This window comes from Festucalex cinctus, chromosome 11 (genome assembly GCF_051991245.1).
Source record: "Festucalex cinctus isolate MCC-2025b chromosome 11, RoL_Fcin_1.0, whole genome shotgun sequence".
Classification (NCBI taxonomy): Eukaryota; Metazoa; Chordata; class Actinopteri; order Syngnathiformes; family Syngnathidae; genus Festucalex; species Festucalex cinctus.
In genome coordinates this window covers 23,841,046-23,857,724 of record NC_135421.1, presented here as the reverse complement: position 1 = coordinate 23,857,724, position 16,679 = coordinate 23,841,046, and the positions used below count along the sequence as shown (strand labels likewise).

The 16,679-nt window shown below is 38.0% G+C and overlaps 2 protein-coding genes across 4 annotated transcripts in view; one reads left to right on the top strand and one right to left on the bottom strand.

The window, feature by feature from the left end:
- The window catches only part of pou1f1 (POU class 1 homeobox 1), a 52,385-nt gene extending 46,091 nt beyond the window's left edge, over positions 1 to 6,294 (top strand). For all 3 annotated transcript variants that reach the window (XM_077536242.1, XM_077536243.1, XM_077536241.1), the window contains 4 exons: positions 4,929 to 5,192; positions 5,272 to 5,436; positions 5,506 to 5,566; positions 5,653 to 6,294. In XM_077536242.1, the coding sequence (XP_077392368.1) occupies positions 4,929 to 5,192; positions 5,272 to 5,436; positions 5,506 to 5,566; positions 5,653 to 5,887 (725 nt within the window). In that variant the 3' untranslated portion in view covers positions 5,888 to 6,294. The remainder of the gene's footprint in view (positions 1 to 4,928; positions 5,193 to 5,271; positions 5,437 to 5,505; positions 5,567 to 5,652) is intronic.
- Positions 6,295 to 7,372: 1,078 nt separating this feature from the next.
- On the bottom strand, positions 7,373 to 15,655 carry chmp2ba (charged multivesicular body protein 2Ba). Its single transcript, XM_077537486.1, has 6 exons — positions 15,428 to 15,655; positions 12,287 to 12,378; positions 10,406 to 10,600; positions 9,056 to 9,158; positions 8,871 to 8,977; positions 7,373 to 8,491 (listed from the first exon to the last, which is right to left on the bottom strand). Exons 1-6 carry the CDS (start codon positions 15,459 to 15,461, stop codon positions 8,369 to 8,371), a joined length of 654 nt encoding a protein of 217 aa, XP_077393612.1. The 5' UTR covers positions 15,462 to 15,655; the 3' UTR covers positions 7,373 to 8,368.
- Positions 15,656 to 16,679: the final 1,024 nt, after the last annotated feature.

Genomic DNA, 16,679 nt, shown 5'->3' with positions numbered 1-16,679 from the left:
TATAAAAACATGGAACCTACCAAAAGAAAAAATGTGTCTCTTCTTTCATCAGGGAAAAAAAAAAGAAAAAAAAAAAAAGAGTACGGTATATTTTTATCTATTTTTATGTTTTGTAGCAATTAGCATTAGAATTAGCTAAGTTTCCTCATAATTCACGAACCTGTTGAAAATACTGGGAAATACTGGGTTGATCTCTTATACTTTGCTGCCACCTGCTGGCCGTTTTTGTTTTTTTAATAACTACCATCGCTTTAAGCGACCACTTCAGGTCAGAAACTGCATCAAAGCCTTCTTACAAAAACTCTAGCAAACAAAAACCTAAAAAAAACATAAATATGTTTTTGGGAGTGAATGAGTTAAGTTACAGTAAACAGTTTAATTTCTGAACCAGCTCTCATTTTGGATCTGATCTAATTAAGCGTCAGCTGCCGAAGTACATATTCAGATAATTTAAAGAAAGAGAAGAAATGTTTTATTTAAAGACAGTTTCAGTCATGTGGAGTGGACGGAATATGACCCGAAGCTGGAGGTCAAGTACAATTAACATTTGCCAAAGAGGTAATAACATTGATTCTTTGAGCAAGAGGGGGCGGACAGTAAATATTATCTGAAGAGCTCAAATGAAAATGAGGGCAAAGTGACCCTATGAATTGTTATGCCGCTTATGCGTACTGTGTCCAAGTCTTGCCCAGAAATATGACATCATTCACCATCATCAAGATCAAATATCCTCTAAACAGGGAACATGAGGCCAACAAATGATCTCTCCCGGGTTTTTTTTGTGCATTTTATTCCTACTACATTAGCACCACTAATGTGATGGATGTAGCAATCGAAGGACTGAGCAGATATTGGAAAGAAGCATGAGGTCAAAAACGCATTAAGTGGATTCAAGTTCGTGTAATAAATTGACTCAGAAGAGTCGAACAAATTAAAGTTGCACTTGGTGGTCAAAAACATCATCGCACAAGTGAGGCGTAAAAGGATTACTTATTGTTGCGACCTTGATGAAACAAGGTGTTCAAACATCAACACCACCATCATTTAACTAGCTTATATAATTTCAATCTTCCTTTTAGCCATTACCTGAAACTAAAGTGCAGTAAATACAGTAAATTGTGAACAACAACAATCATGATGCCACTTAGAGTAGCAGTTCATGTTAGCCTCTGAAACCTGACTATTTTCACATCTCCTCCAGCAAAGTAACACTCGGCAAAGCCCACTCTACTTTTATCACTGGTAAAGGCTTCAAAAAAAAAAAATTGGAGGTGGAGTGTCAAGCTTCAAGTGGAGAAGGGCTTTGTCTCTTCTGGGAGTTGATGGAAGCAAGAGCAAAGTTGATCCGCGTGTTATACAAAGTAAATTCAATTTAGAGAGTATGCTCACTCAGGAAAACACAGATGTGCGCACTTAGAACGTTGAATATTTTTATGGCTAATGGAACAAAATATTTTGTCGGCTTTTTAATATTACCGTAGATCAGTCCGTCTCAAATAGTGCCTTTTAGCTATACTAGAATAAAGTGTAATTGCATATCCATTACAGTAGGTGGCAGTGCCGTACTCAATTATTTTTGTGTGTGTGTGTGTGTTTTAAATTTCAGGCAAAATGATGCCATTCAAATCTTTTCTGTCACAGACTTAAAAACAATGTTAATAAGTTGAGTTTTGTTTGTAAGTTTAGCTATATTTCATTTTTCATTTTCTTTAATGTTAAGGACACAATCTTATGGACAAATATTTTATATAGCCACTGCGGAGAGTTGGGGCGGGGCGCAAAAGATTTTCTTCTGCGTAGGGGTTGAAACAGAAAAGAAGCACCGCTATAGTTAGCTAGCTGCCTCGCTAGATAGCCAACAGTAGGTGGCTAGCTAGCTAGCTCGCTAGCTAGCTGATAGATAGATAGATAGATAGATAGATAGATAGATAGATAGATAGATAGATAGATAGATAGATAGATAGATAGATAGATAGATAGATAGATAGACAGACAGACAGACAGACAGACAGACAGATAGACAGACAGACAGACAGACACCTTTCTGATATTGGTTCATTTTGAGCTCTAAAAATCAGTGTTGAAGGAATAATTACACATTAAAACAGCAAATGCGACAAATGCCTGGTGCTGCAATCAAAAAAAAAAAAAAAAAAAAAAAAAAAAAACAGCGAGGGGAATGGCATGATCAAAAGAGCCCAAATTCACTTTCTTCACTGTAATAACCTTATGCCTTGCAATGCTTTGGCCCTCGGCATTTGGGATGCAAAGAAGAAGAAGGAAAAAAAGATAAAAAGAAAATGGGCACATACTGAGAACACACACTGATCATTTCATTTCAGGGCTCAGAGACTTCAATAGGAGGTGCAGTAGCTTGAGAGAAATAAAGACAAAAAATTTACTTTGATCAATTTATTTTCTACTTCCTACAATGAGAGAGAAGACAGTGTGGAGTGAGATGAAAAATTCCAGTTGCCAAGTGTGAAATCAATTACACCGAACGTTACGTTTGTATTACAAAATACAAAGTGCTTGGTGTGTGCAATGAAGAACTGTTTGATATGTTTAATATTAATAAAGTTTCTATTTCTATTTCTTTTAAATATGTTTTTAAATGTTATATGTAGCCAATTATTTCAGTGGAAGTCAAGTCAAAAATGTGCCCCTATTAGTCTCAACATGGTATTCTAATTAATATTACATTGGTGGAATAATAATTAAGCAGCCATTTTGAGAATCAACCGCCCTCGGCTGTCGACTGGAATTGACGTCAGTGCCGCCAGTTCGCATTGTGAACATCAAGACTCATCTGCTTGCAACGCCCACTCGCCCCGACGCGAAAATTAGTGGGATAAAAATATGAATAATTGCCTATAGATGCCACAAAAAGCCACGTTACAAAGTAACAACTTGACGTCTGAGAACTGTTGCCCAACGCATACAAATGTGCTCTTGCAATATTTCATCATTATGTATCATGATGCACACAGCAGGAGATGGAGGAAATGGTCCTGATTTTTCAAACGTTGGACATGACTTTTAAAAATATGACGGGCCGGTTAGTATGAGCCAGATGCCTTCCTGGAGGCTGTCAAATGGACAATATGCCGGCCCGTTACTGATGCAATATTGATCAAACGCCGCGGTTGCCAGGTAATATTGATTACTTTTGAAAAGGTGTCGGCGCTGTCATCTTCAACTCTTATAAGTGGAGATGTACCGATGACGTATTGACTGAATAGTGTAATCAAAAACAGTGTGTTAGAAATGAGTATCAACATCAATATGATAGATGGATGATGTCAATTATGGAACAGGCAAAATAAGTTGAACAACATGTCTGCTTTGAAATGAAAGCCATTTGAGCATTTACAGTCCCTCACAAAAGTATTGGAACAGCTAGTTCAATCCCTTTGTTTTTGTCAAAAGATGAATATGAGACATTATTTCAGAATTCCAAATTTTATGTTATGGTATTTACATCGACTGTAGATGTGTTAAACAACTTATCACATTTCTCCACACTAGTAGGACAACATTGTTATTATTGTGTTTTGGATTGGGTCATGGGGGTCATAGATTTATGGATGCATTATGCTTATGCAGTCGCTATGTCCCTTATGATGCGTTTGTGCGTATCGTCAATGCTATGTGCAAAAAAAACTTCTTTTTATTTTATTTTATTTTTTTTATTTTGTATGTTTTTGGGGTGAAACTGAATGCAGACATCACAAAAACCTAAAATAAATAAATAAATAAATAAATACATAAATAAATAAAACGGACAAACCCGGTCAGTGTTTTTCACATAGCAGCAACAATATGCAGGTCAGGGTGTCATTGTGATACGGATGCATTATGCTTATACAGTTATTATGTCCTTTATGACCAATTATTATGAGTATGCAGGTCAGTGGTCATGTTATGATCCTGTTTTGGGCTTGGTCACTGGATTATCGTTGACTGTTTTTTTTGGGGGGATTGATGTTTGTGTATTATCCTTATGCAGTTACTATGCTTATGCTGGTCAGGAGGTCATTGCGTTATGGACATATTATGTTTATGTAGTTATTATGCTGTGCAGGTTGTGGCGGTGGCGGGTGTCATTATGTTATGGACGTACTTGTGCTTGCTTATGCAGTTACTCTGTCCTTTATGATGAGTTATTATGCATATGCAGGTCATGGGTTATGTTGTGATTGTGTTTTGGGCTTGGTCACTGGGTCATAGTTGTTTTTTGGGTTGAGTCATTGTATTATGATGTTGGTGTATTGTACTTATGCAGTTACTATGCTTATGCTGGTCAGGAGGTCATTGTGTTATGAACATATTATGGTTATGTAGTTATTATGCTGTGCAGGTTGTGGCGGCGGGTCATTATGTTATGGATGTACTATGCTCATGCAGTTACTATGTCCCTTGCGAAGATGTCTTTATGATGATGATGATGATGATGATGATGATGATGTTTTGGCCATATTAGCCACTCTTGGTTTGCCAAGAGTTTACGCAGTTACTACAATGTATGTTTCTTATGATGATAATGTGCTTAGTTACTATGCAGTTGCTATTTGCCTATATTAGTGTGTCCACTCACTATTATTTTATCCTTCAGGCCTTTCTTATGTCATATGGAATTGTGCATTGCCCTGACATGAGTTACTGAATGACACTTTTGTCTGTATGGCAAACTTTCGGTGCCACGAGCAGCAAGTTAAAAAAACAACTGAGTGCATTGTTACTGTCTTGAGACATGATGCAACATATATCTGCACCACTTCCTGACTAACACAAGAGGCCAACATTGCATCATCTTGGACAAAATCCCTCAACATCGTTCATTCATCCAGTTCACCCTTCGGAAAAAAAAGGCCGGGCCGTATCATGCGGCTTGCTTTGACTTTCAACTGTTCTGTCCCTGTGTCCAGGTTCACTGACACCGTGCTTGTACAAGTTTCCAGATCCCGGCCTAAGCGGCAGCTCCTGCGCATTAAGTCACGGCTTCTCCTCGCTGCCCTCGGCCCTCCTGCTAACTGACGAGGCCCCCGGGGGCCCCGCTGTGGGCGAGATGAAAGTTAGCATCCAGAAGAAGAGCATCCGGGAGCTGGAGGACACCCCCGCTATGGACTCACCACAGATACAAGAGCTGGAGATGTTTGCCAACGACTTTAAGATAAGGAGGATCAAACTTGGTGAGGATTGTGATCTTTTAAAATGTATTATTTCAATTTGAAATTTGTTGCAGTCAACCCATGTTTCTACCTCCACTAGGCTACACTCAGACCAACGTGGGCGAGGCCCTCGCCGCCGTGCACGGTTCAGAGTTCAGTCAGACCACCATCTGCCGCTTTGAGAATCTGCAGCTGAGCTTCAAGAACGCCTGCAAGCTGAAGGCCATTCTGGCCAAGTGGCTGGACGAGGCCGAGCTCGCTCGAGGTGAGCCCGACTCACGATTCCTGTCACCTCTCGTTCTTTAATTCACCTTCCTCTCGCGTCACCCTTTAGCCCTGAACAATGATAAAATTGGAATAAATGAGCGAAAGAGGAAAAGGAGGACAACTATCAGGTAAAATTACTTTTTTTTTTTTTTTTATCTGACTTTTGACCGCAGTTTTTAAAGTTCTTTATTTCTCTACTTGATCCTCAATGCAGCCTGGGCGCTAAGGAGGCTCTTGAGCACAGCTTTGTGGAAAAAAGTAAACCATCCTCCCAGGAAATAGCCCGCATAGCGAAAGGCCTCCACCTGGAGAAGGAGGTGGTCCGAGTGTGGTTCTGTAACAGGCGCCAGAGGGAGAAACGGGTCAAAACAAGCCTCAGCTCCTGCTTGGCCAAATTGAGTACAAACTGCATCGGCCAGATGAGTAAAACGCATCGACCCATGATATAAATCAGGGATGAATTCATCTTTTTGTTTTATTTCAACAGTGTGCCCTGTCTGTAATCCAACAAAATGAATGTTTTTTTCTACTAAAACAAAAAACAAAAAACATGGCTTTGTCAATAGATAAGCACTTAAAGTTTGTACATGTGCATTTGTCATTTATTTTATAAGTTGTTTTTAATGTTTGTGAGTAGAGATGCAGTTTTTATTTCACTTCAGATAATTGTGTATGTGTATTTGGACTACATACAATATCCAAACATCAAATTATTTATTCAGATGTAATATATCCTATGCTAAATTGTTTTAAACACACAATTGTGGACAATGTTTTAAAACATTCTTAATATATTTTTGGTTATTTTAATGTTTTAACTCCACAAGTGCCTGTACTGCAAACTTGTTGCTGACATTTTCTCATGAGTTGATATGCGGTAATACCAAGTGAAGAGAAGAAAAAAAAAAAAAAAAAAAAAAAAAAAAGCTTGCGTGTCATACTGGTAAAAACATAAATTGCAATTCATAAATTCAGCCAGAAGCATTTTGGTACCAATCTGACAGTAATTCATGGCCAACTGCTGTAAAGTCTCACATCTTTCAACATTTTATTTTGTGAATTAGAAAAAAAGAAAGAAAAAAAAACCTTGGTAGGATATTGCAGCAGTCTCTAAAATAAAGTTTCATAACCATATTATTGCTACCTTCTCGTTTCTACACGCCAAGTTATGTAATAAGCCTACAACAGAAAAATGATTCCTATGATCATTTTCTGTATGTGCATATTTAATAATGGTTTACAGGGAAACTGTGGCTAAAGTGTTAAAGATTATTAATTCTCAACCCTTCTCATTTATTTTAACAAATACTAATGAAGTAATTTGTATTTTTTTCAAGGTAAAAAGTATTCAAGTTGAATCCAGTTACGGTAAATGGGACAACTACTCCATCTGCTGTTTCAAAGTTGTCACTGCATGAGAAAAAAACATCACTAAATTGATATTGCAACTTACTCTAACTTGATTAGAATCATACTGTATTAATATTTTTTATGAATGCATATGTGGATAGAGTTTATAAGGAATAAACCTGCTGTCACACTACATATGACCAGCTCCTGTTTTTAGATAGAAGACGTAACAAAACATTACGTTTTTGTATGGTTTTTTTGTCGTTGTTACATTTCATGTGTAAATTAAAAACATTTTCCGCCAGTCTAATATTTTTTGTTTAACTCGTTACTTCTGAAATGGTGGGAGTTTGGTGCTAAAAATAAATAACTTCTAAACTCATATAGCCTATAAATTTTACTTAGCACTGTCCTGTGAAAAACATTTTTGTCATTTTTTTTTACATTTATGAGATGAAACTGAATGCAGACATCCAAAAAGTAAAAAAATAAAAAATTAAAAAAAATTAAAAAAAATAAAAAGTTTTCACAGTACAGCAATGTTATCCATCCTTTAAAAGGGAAACAAACGCACCATCAAAAAGTTGTACCAGAAGAAATTTTATTACTTATAAAATCCCATTTACACAGTCCAGTAATTAAGGAAACAAGTGAACATACACACAAACTAAAGAAATTCCCAAGCAATCAAATTGTCAATGAATCTTCTCAAAAAAATGTTTACAGATGTATAATTGGATGATGAAGCTAGTTTATTGTGCATGTGTGATACATGCAAAAACATCCAAATATAGAAGACCAAAGGTGTCCGAGTCACTTGCGTTGCCTCAACACCAACGAGCAAAATGAGCTTCATACACCCATGCATCACAGTGACAATCTCTTTGCAGTGTTTGTGTGTTTTTTGAAAAGAGACACCTTAATAATAAAAAAATAAACTTGAAAAAAATCCACAACTGCACAGCAGCTGACAGAGAAGAAGGCTGGCAGGACAGGCGCCATCCTGCAATCACTGAAGAACTGGCGTAGTTTATACAGTAGGATAAAGACCATCCAAGAACCCTTCTTAAGTTGTTACTCAGTATGAAACGATCTTATGACTAACAATGATATTCCTTGGTTAGTAATAGTAGTCAACGGTAGAAAAAAAAAAAATCTGTACGTTTGAATCTCCAATTACTTTCATGTGAAGCTGAGGTTTCAACTTGTGAGGCTGATTATGTAAATTTTTCTCTCCCAAAAAGGAATAAAACCAGTGGGTTGGGAACAAAAAACAAAACAAATGCATGTAATAAGCAAAGGTAGAAGATGATTTGCATATGCACTGCAGCCCTTCAAAGATGAACGAGCTGCAGCGTAAACAGGAGCGCAGGCGGCTTTTTACGTCAAACGTGGATCGTTTGTCCACATCTCGGCTGTAGCCTCGCTAATGCCATCATAAATATTTGAGCGGAACTCGGGCAAATCCACAAGACAGCGTGTTATTGACCCTCAGTGTGTGTGCGTAACCATTTAACCTGTGACGGTCAGCATGTCAGTCGCCATAAGAGAGAGATCGGGAGAAACGCATCCCGAGATGTTTAGTCCACGCCGAGGGCGCGGAGCTGTCTCTCGATCTCATCGTCAGACATGGCGGCTTTTTTGGAAGCGGCGGCGGCGGCGGCGCCGGGGGCGTTCCTCCCCGCAGCTGGAGCTCGGACCATCTGTGCGGACGTACAGACAGAAAACGTGAAAAATGCTGTCCGGCGGGTGTAACAGACGACAACATCCGGATCACGATTTCTTATCTAACTGGCAAATCAATCGAAGATTGATGCTTGTGATCGACAGCTGTGCTCCAGCTTATTGGACGATAACGGTGAGGGAGCTGCAATAACTTACACAAACCCACAGGGGGAGCCCCATGCTTGGCAGATGGGTGGGCTGACACGTTAAGGGCTCAGCGCCACCATGTGGCAACAATTCAGAAATACCCCAGTTTAACTTCCCATTGGAATTCACCAGGAAAAAAAACAACAACCAAATAAACAATGTTCTATGTTGGACAGCTACAAAGATGCTCTTTCATTTGGTCATTCTCACCTTTCCTGAGATCTCAATGCCAATTTCATCCAGAACTTGGTTGACAATGTCCTGAGATTCTTCTTCATCTCCAGATCCCTCCAAGAAGTCATCCAAGGTATCGTTTACTAAAACAAAAAGGGGATGAAATCAACTTTACATAGTGCGTTTTACTTTATTTTTTTTGCCGATAGCGGCCAGCTTACTCATTTCCTCCGTCATGCCCATCTTCATGTTTTCCTTCTGGAACTCTTGCATGTTCGCCATCGTCTTCTGAGGATCCATCTTTTTGTTGATTGCATGCATTGTCTGCAGATATTATCGGGAACAGAGTTTGAGTTGAGCGCTCGCGGTGCTCCTGTGATGTTCATGATGAGAAGATTACAAACTTCACTTCTTCTAAACGATGCAGATGCTCAACAATTTCATTTTCACGCCTCATTAATTCCGGGCTTAATAACAGCTGACCTGCGTGTTTACAGAGGTTTGACTCTGAAATGAGTGGATGGCTTCTGGGCTTTTTGTTCCCGCCTCACGCTTCATTAGCAAAGCTGAGATTTCGCTTCACACGGGGACAGAATTGATACTCGTACTTTAATTACACACTCAAATACGGATACCGACACTGAAACTAGTTCACAAGCTACCCAACTTCGACACACCTTCACCCCCCCCCCCCCCCCCCCCCTTTCAACTTTTCATGATTATGGGGATTAAAAGCCTTTGACTGAATCTATTTTTCTTCTGTTCAAAGACAAAAGCGCAAATTGAATGTTCCACAACTATTCAGCAAACTTATTCTCACTAGTTTCAACATATACAACCATATAAAAAAAAAATACATACACAAAAGGCTTACATAAGGTTCAGCAGTGATGTAAAACTGCACTAAATAGTGATTTTCATGTGTAATATGTGTATTAAAATGACTAAAATAAAAACTAGAAGAGCTTCAGTGCCTTGCAAAAGTATTAGCTATTACTGTTTTAAATAACAGACCATGACAGAGCAGGTGCATTTATACTGAGACTCGATTACACACAAGTTGACTATTTATCATCATCAGTCATTTAGTTCAACACGGGATTATTCAAAAATTAGCAAGAAACTTTTGGAGTCAGTTGGCTGCACTGAGAGAAAAGGGGGTGAATAATTTTGCATGCCCCACTTCTCAGCAGCAGCAAATAAATTATGTTTCCACTTCCACGATTGTGTCCCACTTGGTGTTGATTATTCACAATGTTTTTGTATATCTTTATGTTTGTAGTAGCATGGAATGTGGCAAATTGGTAAAAAATGTTTAAGGGGGGCTAACACTTTCGCAAGACACTAAAATGCTCTGTCTCTGGTTGCGAAATATTCAACGTGACGTATTTTTTGTAAAACAGACTGAAGTACAAATTAAATCTCACTAATATATGTCAAAGAAATTGTGATTGTTTGAAAACGCAAATATTCAGAGTAGTACCACATCCACCACCATTTAAGGACCCTCATATTCAACTAACTCCCTACAAAAGTTCTTAAGAAGTGAGATGTCACGTGACGGCCGATACCCGAGCTGTGGACGACATGGCCCCGGCCATCTTCACTTGGGAGTTCATGAGCTTGGTCTGAGTGTTCATGGAGGTGACTTTGGAGCTGACGGCGTACGTGCGGGTCTTCTGCTTCCTCAGCTGGACCAACTGCTTGGCGAGGATCTTGCATGCCTCTCGGTTGCCGCTCTTGGCCATTTTCTTGATCTCGGCTTCCTGGAGAGGAGACGCAACATTACAATTATTCAGTTCTAGTCCAAACAATCGATACAATAACTACCTGAAGTGTTTTACCTAAAACTGATAAACCAACAAAAAGAGCCCCAATGCTCCCAAGAGAATCGCTGTGTGTACAAATATATGGTTGAGGCCACAATCAGTGGCACGCAAATTCACACTTTTAGCTTTGGTAAACATCAGAATATAATCTGACGCCCACAGGCATCACGGTTGTGGGCGCGAGCGTGCATGTACACTTCCCAAGAGACAATAGAGAAGCTGCAGGTTATTATAGGAAGCTAGCAAAGCCTCTGAGCAGCCTTGTTTATTTCATGTGTGCGCGCTGCAAGCATCTTTATCGGAAATAATTAATTATTCATGGCTGAATCGAGGCTCACGTAGACACCGGAGTACGTGATTGCGATAGTGTCAGACCTGCTGAGTGAACCCACAATGAGTGAATACAACACAATTTAGAGTATGGAGTATTATTATCATGTCTGCTGTACCAATCTCAAACAAATACAGACGCAGTAGTAAGAAAATGACACAACTGTGCCTGAAGTGGAAATGTGAAATGGTGTTTATCCAACATCTGTTGGGGGAGAAAAAATAAATAAATCCATGTTACTACATTTTTTTTGTAGTCAATTTGATTAATCGATTATTGAAATAATCGTTAGTTGCAGTCCTAAAAATGAGTAGCGACCTTGACGGAGCAAAATAAATAAAAGTGACTAAGTTCAAATAAACATAGTAGTTAAACTCTTTGTTTCAGACCATTCAACAATATGTACAGGCTCAATGTCAAATGCTAAATGCATAACAATTATGGTATACAAGTTGATTTATTCAAAAAGTAAAATTCAAATTATTTCGATAGGAACAGGAAGTTAACTTTTTGGAAGATCAATTCCAACCAGACTGATGTAGACTGGCAGATGGGTAAGACTAAACTATAAATCAGAAAAAAATATTAAAAGTAAAATCCTTAAGTATTGAATAAATAGAATTCACTTTCTGAATCTACTAAAATGAAAGAAGTTTTCCACAATATTATACTCCTGTATGGAAAAGAGGAAAAAAAAATCAAAAAGTTATTCATGCATTTTCATTCCAGGAGAAAATTGTTTTTGCAGTTTGTGCATTTTTTTTTATTTTGCTGTCGAAAGTGCAATAGTGTGCAAGTACTCAGGGCTAAACTGCAAATGTAGGTCATTTCCACCTCTTAGCGCTACGTTTCTTCTATTCGGAACATGCAAGTGGGGTTCAAAAACTCGACTAATTAGCGCAAATGTGATATTAAAACCTTGCCCCCCCCCACCCCCGCCGGGGAGGTAATTATGTCCTGTATGATATTTACTTAATACAATAGAGGCGAGAGGACACGTCTTGTTTCTTTCAAGTGGCAGCAAGAGGAAACGTTTGTGTGCTGATTGTGGATGTGTATGCGGACACCAGAGAAAGAGGAACGCTCGCATGTTTTGCCTGCAGCAAAGCCATCGCAGCAGATCCATCATGTCTGTTAATTGAGAGCCATTAGTCCAACTATAATCCCTGCAGTCGCAGCATTGGTTTGTCCCTGTATGTCTACAAAGCAAGGAGGTCACGGTAGGATTTGATGCATTATGTAGAAATGTATGCAAAATATATCTCCCATTTTTGTGTATGCTAAGGTCTCACCAATTGCTTCTCTTGTTTCTCCAGCGCCGATCTGTCTTTTGTGATTTGTCTCTGGGTGCTGCGCAATTCCCTCGACTGTTCCTTGATGATGTCTGAGGAAAGACAGAAGAAAAAAAAAAAAAAAGAAAAAAAAAAAAGAAAAAAGAAAAAAGAAAAAGAAAAAAAGCAGAAATGCCCGATTATTGACGACCACAACTTATCCAACTCAAGAGCTTCCAAAATCACTCATTTGTTTTCTACATGGCTTATCTGCATTTTAATACAGCAGTGGATGAACACAAAAGATGAATAACAAGTATGGACTTGCATCAATTCGCAGATATTCTTGCAGGCACTGACTGCTATTTCAAACGGTTCATAACATCCTCACCTTGTTTGAGGCCCCAGTTCGAGCTAGGGGTATAACTAACGGCAATATCACGATACTAAAATTGCCACAATATTGTCGTCGTTATGTCACAACCTTAAAAGCATCACATCTGTTAAAAAAGGCGAGGTTGCATTCCATGTGTGCAGTTCTAGCACCCTCTGGTGGGTAGTTTATTAGTGCAGTTTAATTTTAACTAGGTATATTTTGGCCACTGTGGCGGTTATCACGGCCATAAATAATACCAGCAGATATTTTTTTCAACATCTCTATCAAAAAAAATAAAAATAAAATACTATTCACCCACTTCAGCTGAACACAGCATTGTGAACGAACTACATTTTTTCCATTTAACTTTTCTTTTTTTTTTCATATCGTGAGTTTTTATACGGTATAAATATAAAATATACGGTATAAATTTGAAAAATATCACCAACCTTCCCACAATATTGTTGTAATTAACATATCATGAGGTTCACATCATGATATTTATCATATTGTGACATTTTGATATCATTACATCCCTACTTTGAGCTGAAAAAAAATTGCCCCGTTAGGTGACGAGCGGTGTTGTGTTTTCATCAAACATATCTTTTAGTATTATGACCAAAGAATTCAAGCTTTGGTTCCATCACACTCTAATACATTTTCCCACATTTTTGAGAGATTGTATTATGGTCCATAATTCTGAATGTGACTGGTCAATTCCAAACACAATTCCAGTTATTGAATAACCACATAATTTCAATCGATTCTCCTCACAATTCAATTGTACAGCCGCAAAAAGGGAAAAAAAAAAATAAAATAAAAAAGTTTCAAAATGATTTATCTTGGTGTCATTTTTTTTTATATCACAAAAATCTAGCATTCAACAGGGATGTGTACACTTTTTAAATACTGTATGTCCTCAAATAAGATCTATCCATCCATCATCTATAATTGGGCATAACTAAAAATCTAAATATGACAACGTTGTTTTAAGCAGCAGTGTGTCTAGGCAGCACATTCCCACAAACGGCAGCGTTGCACAGACAGCTCGCATCGCTACTGAGTCAGCTTTCTACCTCCCACACTATCGCTAAGTGGCATCATGTGAGATAATGCATGACCATCAATCCACACAAATCTTCTGTGGCAGAATAGGCAAGCCAATGGTGTGACTGTAGCACACACTTAAAACCTCTATACAAAATAGAAATAAAGTTTAAACCTGATCTTGAGAATACATTTATTCCTTTAAAAGAACAAACAAAAACAAATTAAATACAATACAAATAAAAGCCAAAAATACAATTAAATAATAAAACGAATGCAGTCTATAAATGAAAATTAAATGTATTCATATCCCTAACAATAACAATAATGCATTTTAAAATTGGAAAAAAATACAAGTTCTTGTTAATCTCTCTTTAATCCTGAAATCATTGGGGGGGAGAGAAAATGTTGCCTGATCAACTGTCATAGTATATAACAAAATCAATATACTAGTAATTGTACCCAACTGTACAGTCCAATTCACTCATTGTTGGAATCCTTTGAAAAAAATAAATAAAGTCGGGACACCTTGGAAGGGGAGGGAGATTTCCAGAAGCGATAAGAAATTGTTCCACATAGCAGAAAGTTCCCATGAACTCGTTGGATCCACGTCACGTCGTGTTGGACCACTTGCGAGAGCGAAACGATAACACGTACTACGTGACGCCGCAACGGCGTCTTCAAGTGGGAGGGATATCGGCATACAAATACAAGTGATCAACCCCCCCCAACCCCCATTTTCCAATCACCTAATAACCACAAAACCATTGTCAACCCCAGGCTAAAATTGATGCGACAAGACAAGAGAAAGTATGGACAGTTGCTGAATTTTGCCCAAGAGGAAGCTGGGAAGATCTGATACTGGTTTGGGAACACCGAGGTGATGGTAAGAACCAAATGTGGACCATCGGTATGAGTGAAACTAGGATGACGATGTTGGGGGGGGAGAAGGTAGGTCCTGGAAAGACACTTGAATTTACATGTACTTATTTTATGTGTTTAATTTTTTTAAATTATTATTTTATATTCCATTTGTTCTGAAATCCTCCTCCTATATGATCCCAATTAACTATGGATTGAATTATTAATTCAGTTTGATGAGGGCTGGCTTTTAACCTTGTTATGCTTGATTATCAGCCTGAGGAAAATACTTTGGAGATTGAGAGACCACTCACAATTTTGACAGCGCTATGTATAAACCAAAGTATTTTTTTTTTACTAATATGGCACTTACAGATACTACAATTTAGATAGATAGATAGATAGATAGATAGATAGATAGATAGATAGATAGATAGATAGATAGATAGATAGATAGATAGATAGACCAATCACAAACTACAATGATCGTTTAATGTAAAGTAAATGAGAAATGTTGAGGTTAATGAGAAATTTGTAATGTTACCCAACCGGTGCTCTATTTAAAAAGGAACACTAGTATCGTTAGTAGACCGGTTTAACCGTCATTAATGTTCAAAACTACAACATTTTGATATTTGTAAAATGTTTCAATACACCCTACCCGAAACTAAATGGAAAATCGTAGCCATTTGTTGCAGTACATTATCTTTAAAATGTACATCTAATGGAAACTCTTGACACAATGCATCCAGTGACTCACGGAACATCTAAAACAAGTCGGACGGGTTCAAGTGGCAGGCGAACTTCGAAGTATGGACGCAACACTGATCCAGCTAAAAACACAACTTAGCTTAGCTTGTCACACGAAACAAACTTACCGTCGACAGTCTTTTTCTTGAAAAGGGAGGCCATCGTTTTATTGTAATTTGATTCTTCTATAAAATGTGGAGGCTATAAACACACGGTAAAGCAAGTCCCGGCGTAACTAAGCGCCGTGTTTGGTCGAAGCGAGCGGCCGGTAGGTTACTTTAGCAGTGTCGGCGTCTTCCTGGTTGACTTTCTGTTTTCGGGTTGTTCCTCCCTCAGCTGACTGGCTCGACCGCTCTGCGTGACGTCATGAAATCGCTTCCTATGCTGCATTCACGTGTACTCGTGAAACATGACAAAATAGGCTAATAATGGCACGCCGAATTGATTAAAAATAGACGAAGAACCGGTTGTTTCCCCGTAAACCAACAAATCGTCTCGGGTTGAGCACATGGACAACACAACAGCTGCAGAATAGCGATGTCGTTAGAAGCAAGTCAGCGTAAAAGTTAAAATTGGTGTTTTATCCTCACTTAGATTAGTTCATGAAGGTAACACCGAATTCCCTCGCTATAATAAACTTGTTTTTTTTTTTTTTTTTTAATCTATGAAGGTTCGAACATTGAGCGTGCTAAGACTAGAGAGAAATTTGAGAAAACGTCTGAGAAAAAAAAAGTGCATAACGTGTTTTACGGGTTTACAGCCTAAAAGATGTAATGAATGTCCAAAACAAAGCTGACTACTTGCGGGTTTTACCTATTGGAGGCATTTTTGGTAATCCACCAGCCACATGACAACATATGCTTTATAACTTCATATTTATATATTTTATGCATATTTTAAAACTACATTTTAATGTACACATAATTGACTAAACAATATTTCACAAATTAATGAGATCAAAAACTGGAGATGTATCATCAAGTCTGCCTTTACAAAGATAATAATTCTCAGTTTTGATTGACAATGTTAGAAATTATTTGTAGATTGCTACCATAGGACACTCCGTGCTGTCATGAAAGAGTGCAAAATCTAATTACAAATGAATACAACATCAATTCTAAGATCAGGATAAAATGGAATGAAGCACACAACTGTCAGTTTACGTAAAAGAAATGACCTCATTCCGCTTGCCAAGGGAGCTCATCTAATAGTCAAGACTTCATTGCTCTGTTTTTTTTTCTCTCTATGCATCTTTGGTCTGGCCTGGACATTGTCTTGAGATTCAGGGCTTAAGTTTCTGTATTTTGTGTCCTTGATGCTCTTTCCATAGTCTCAGAGAAAACTATTTTTTTCTCTCTGGTTCATAAAGCTCTTTGATTT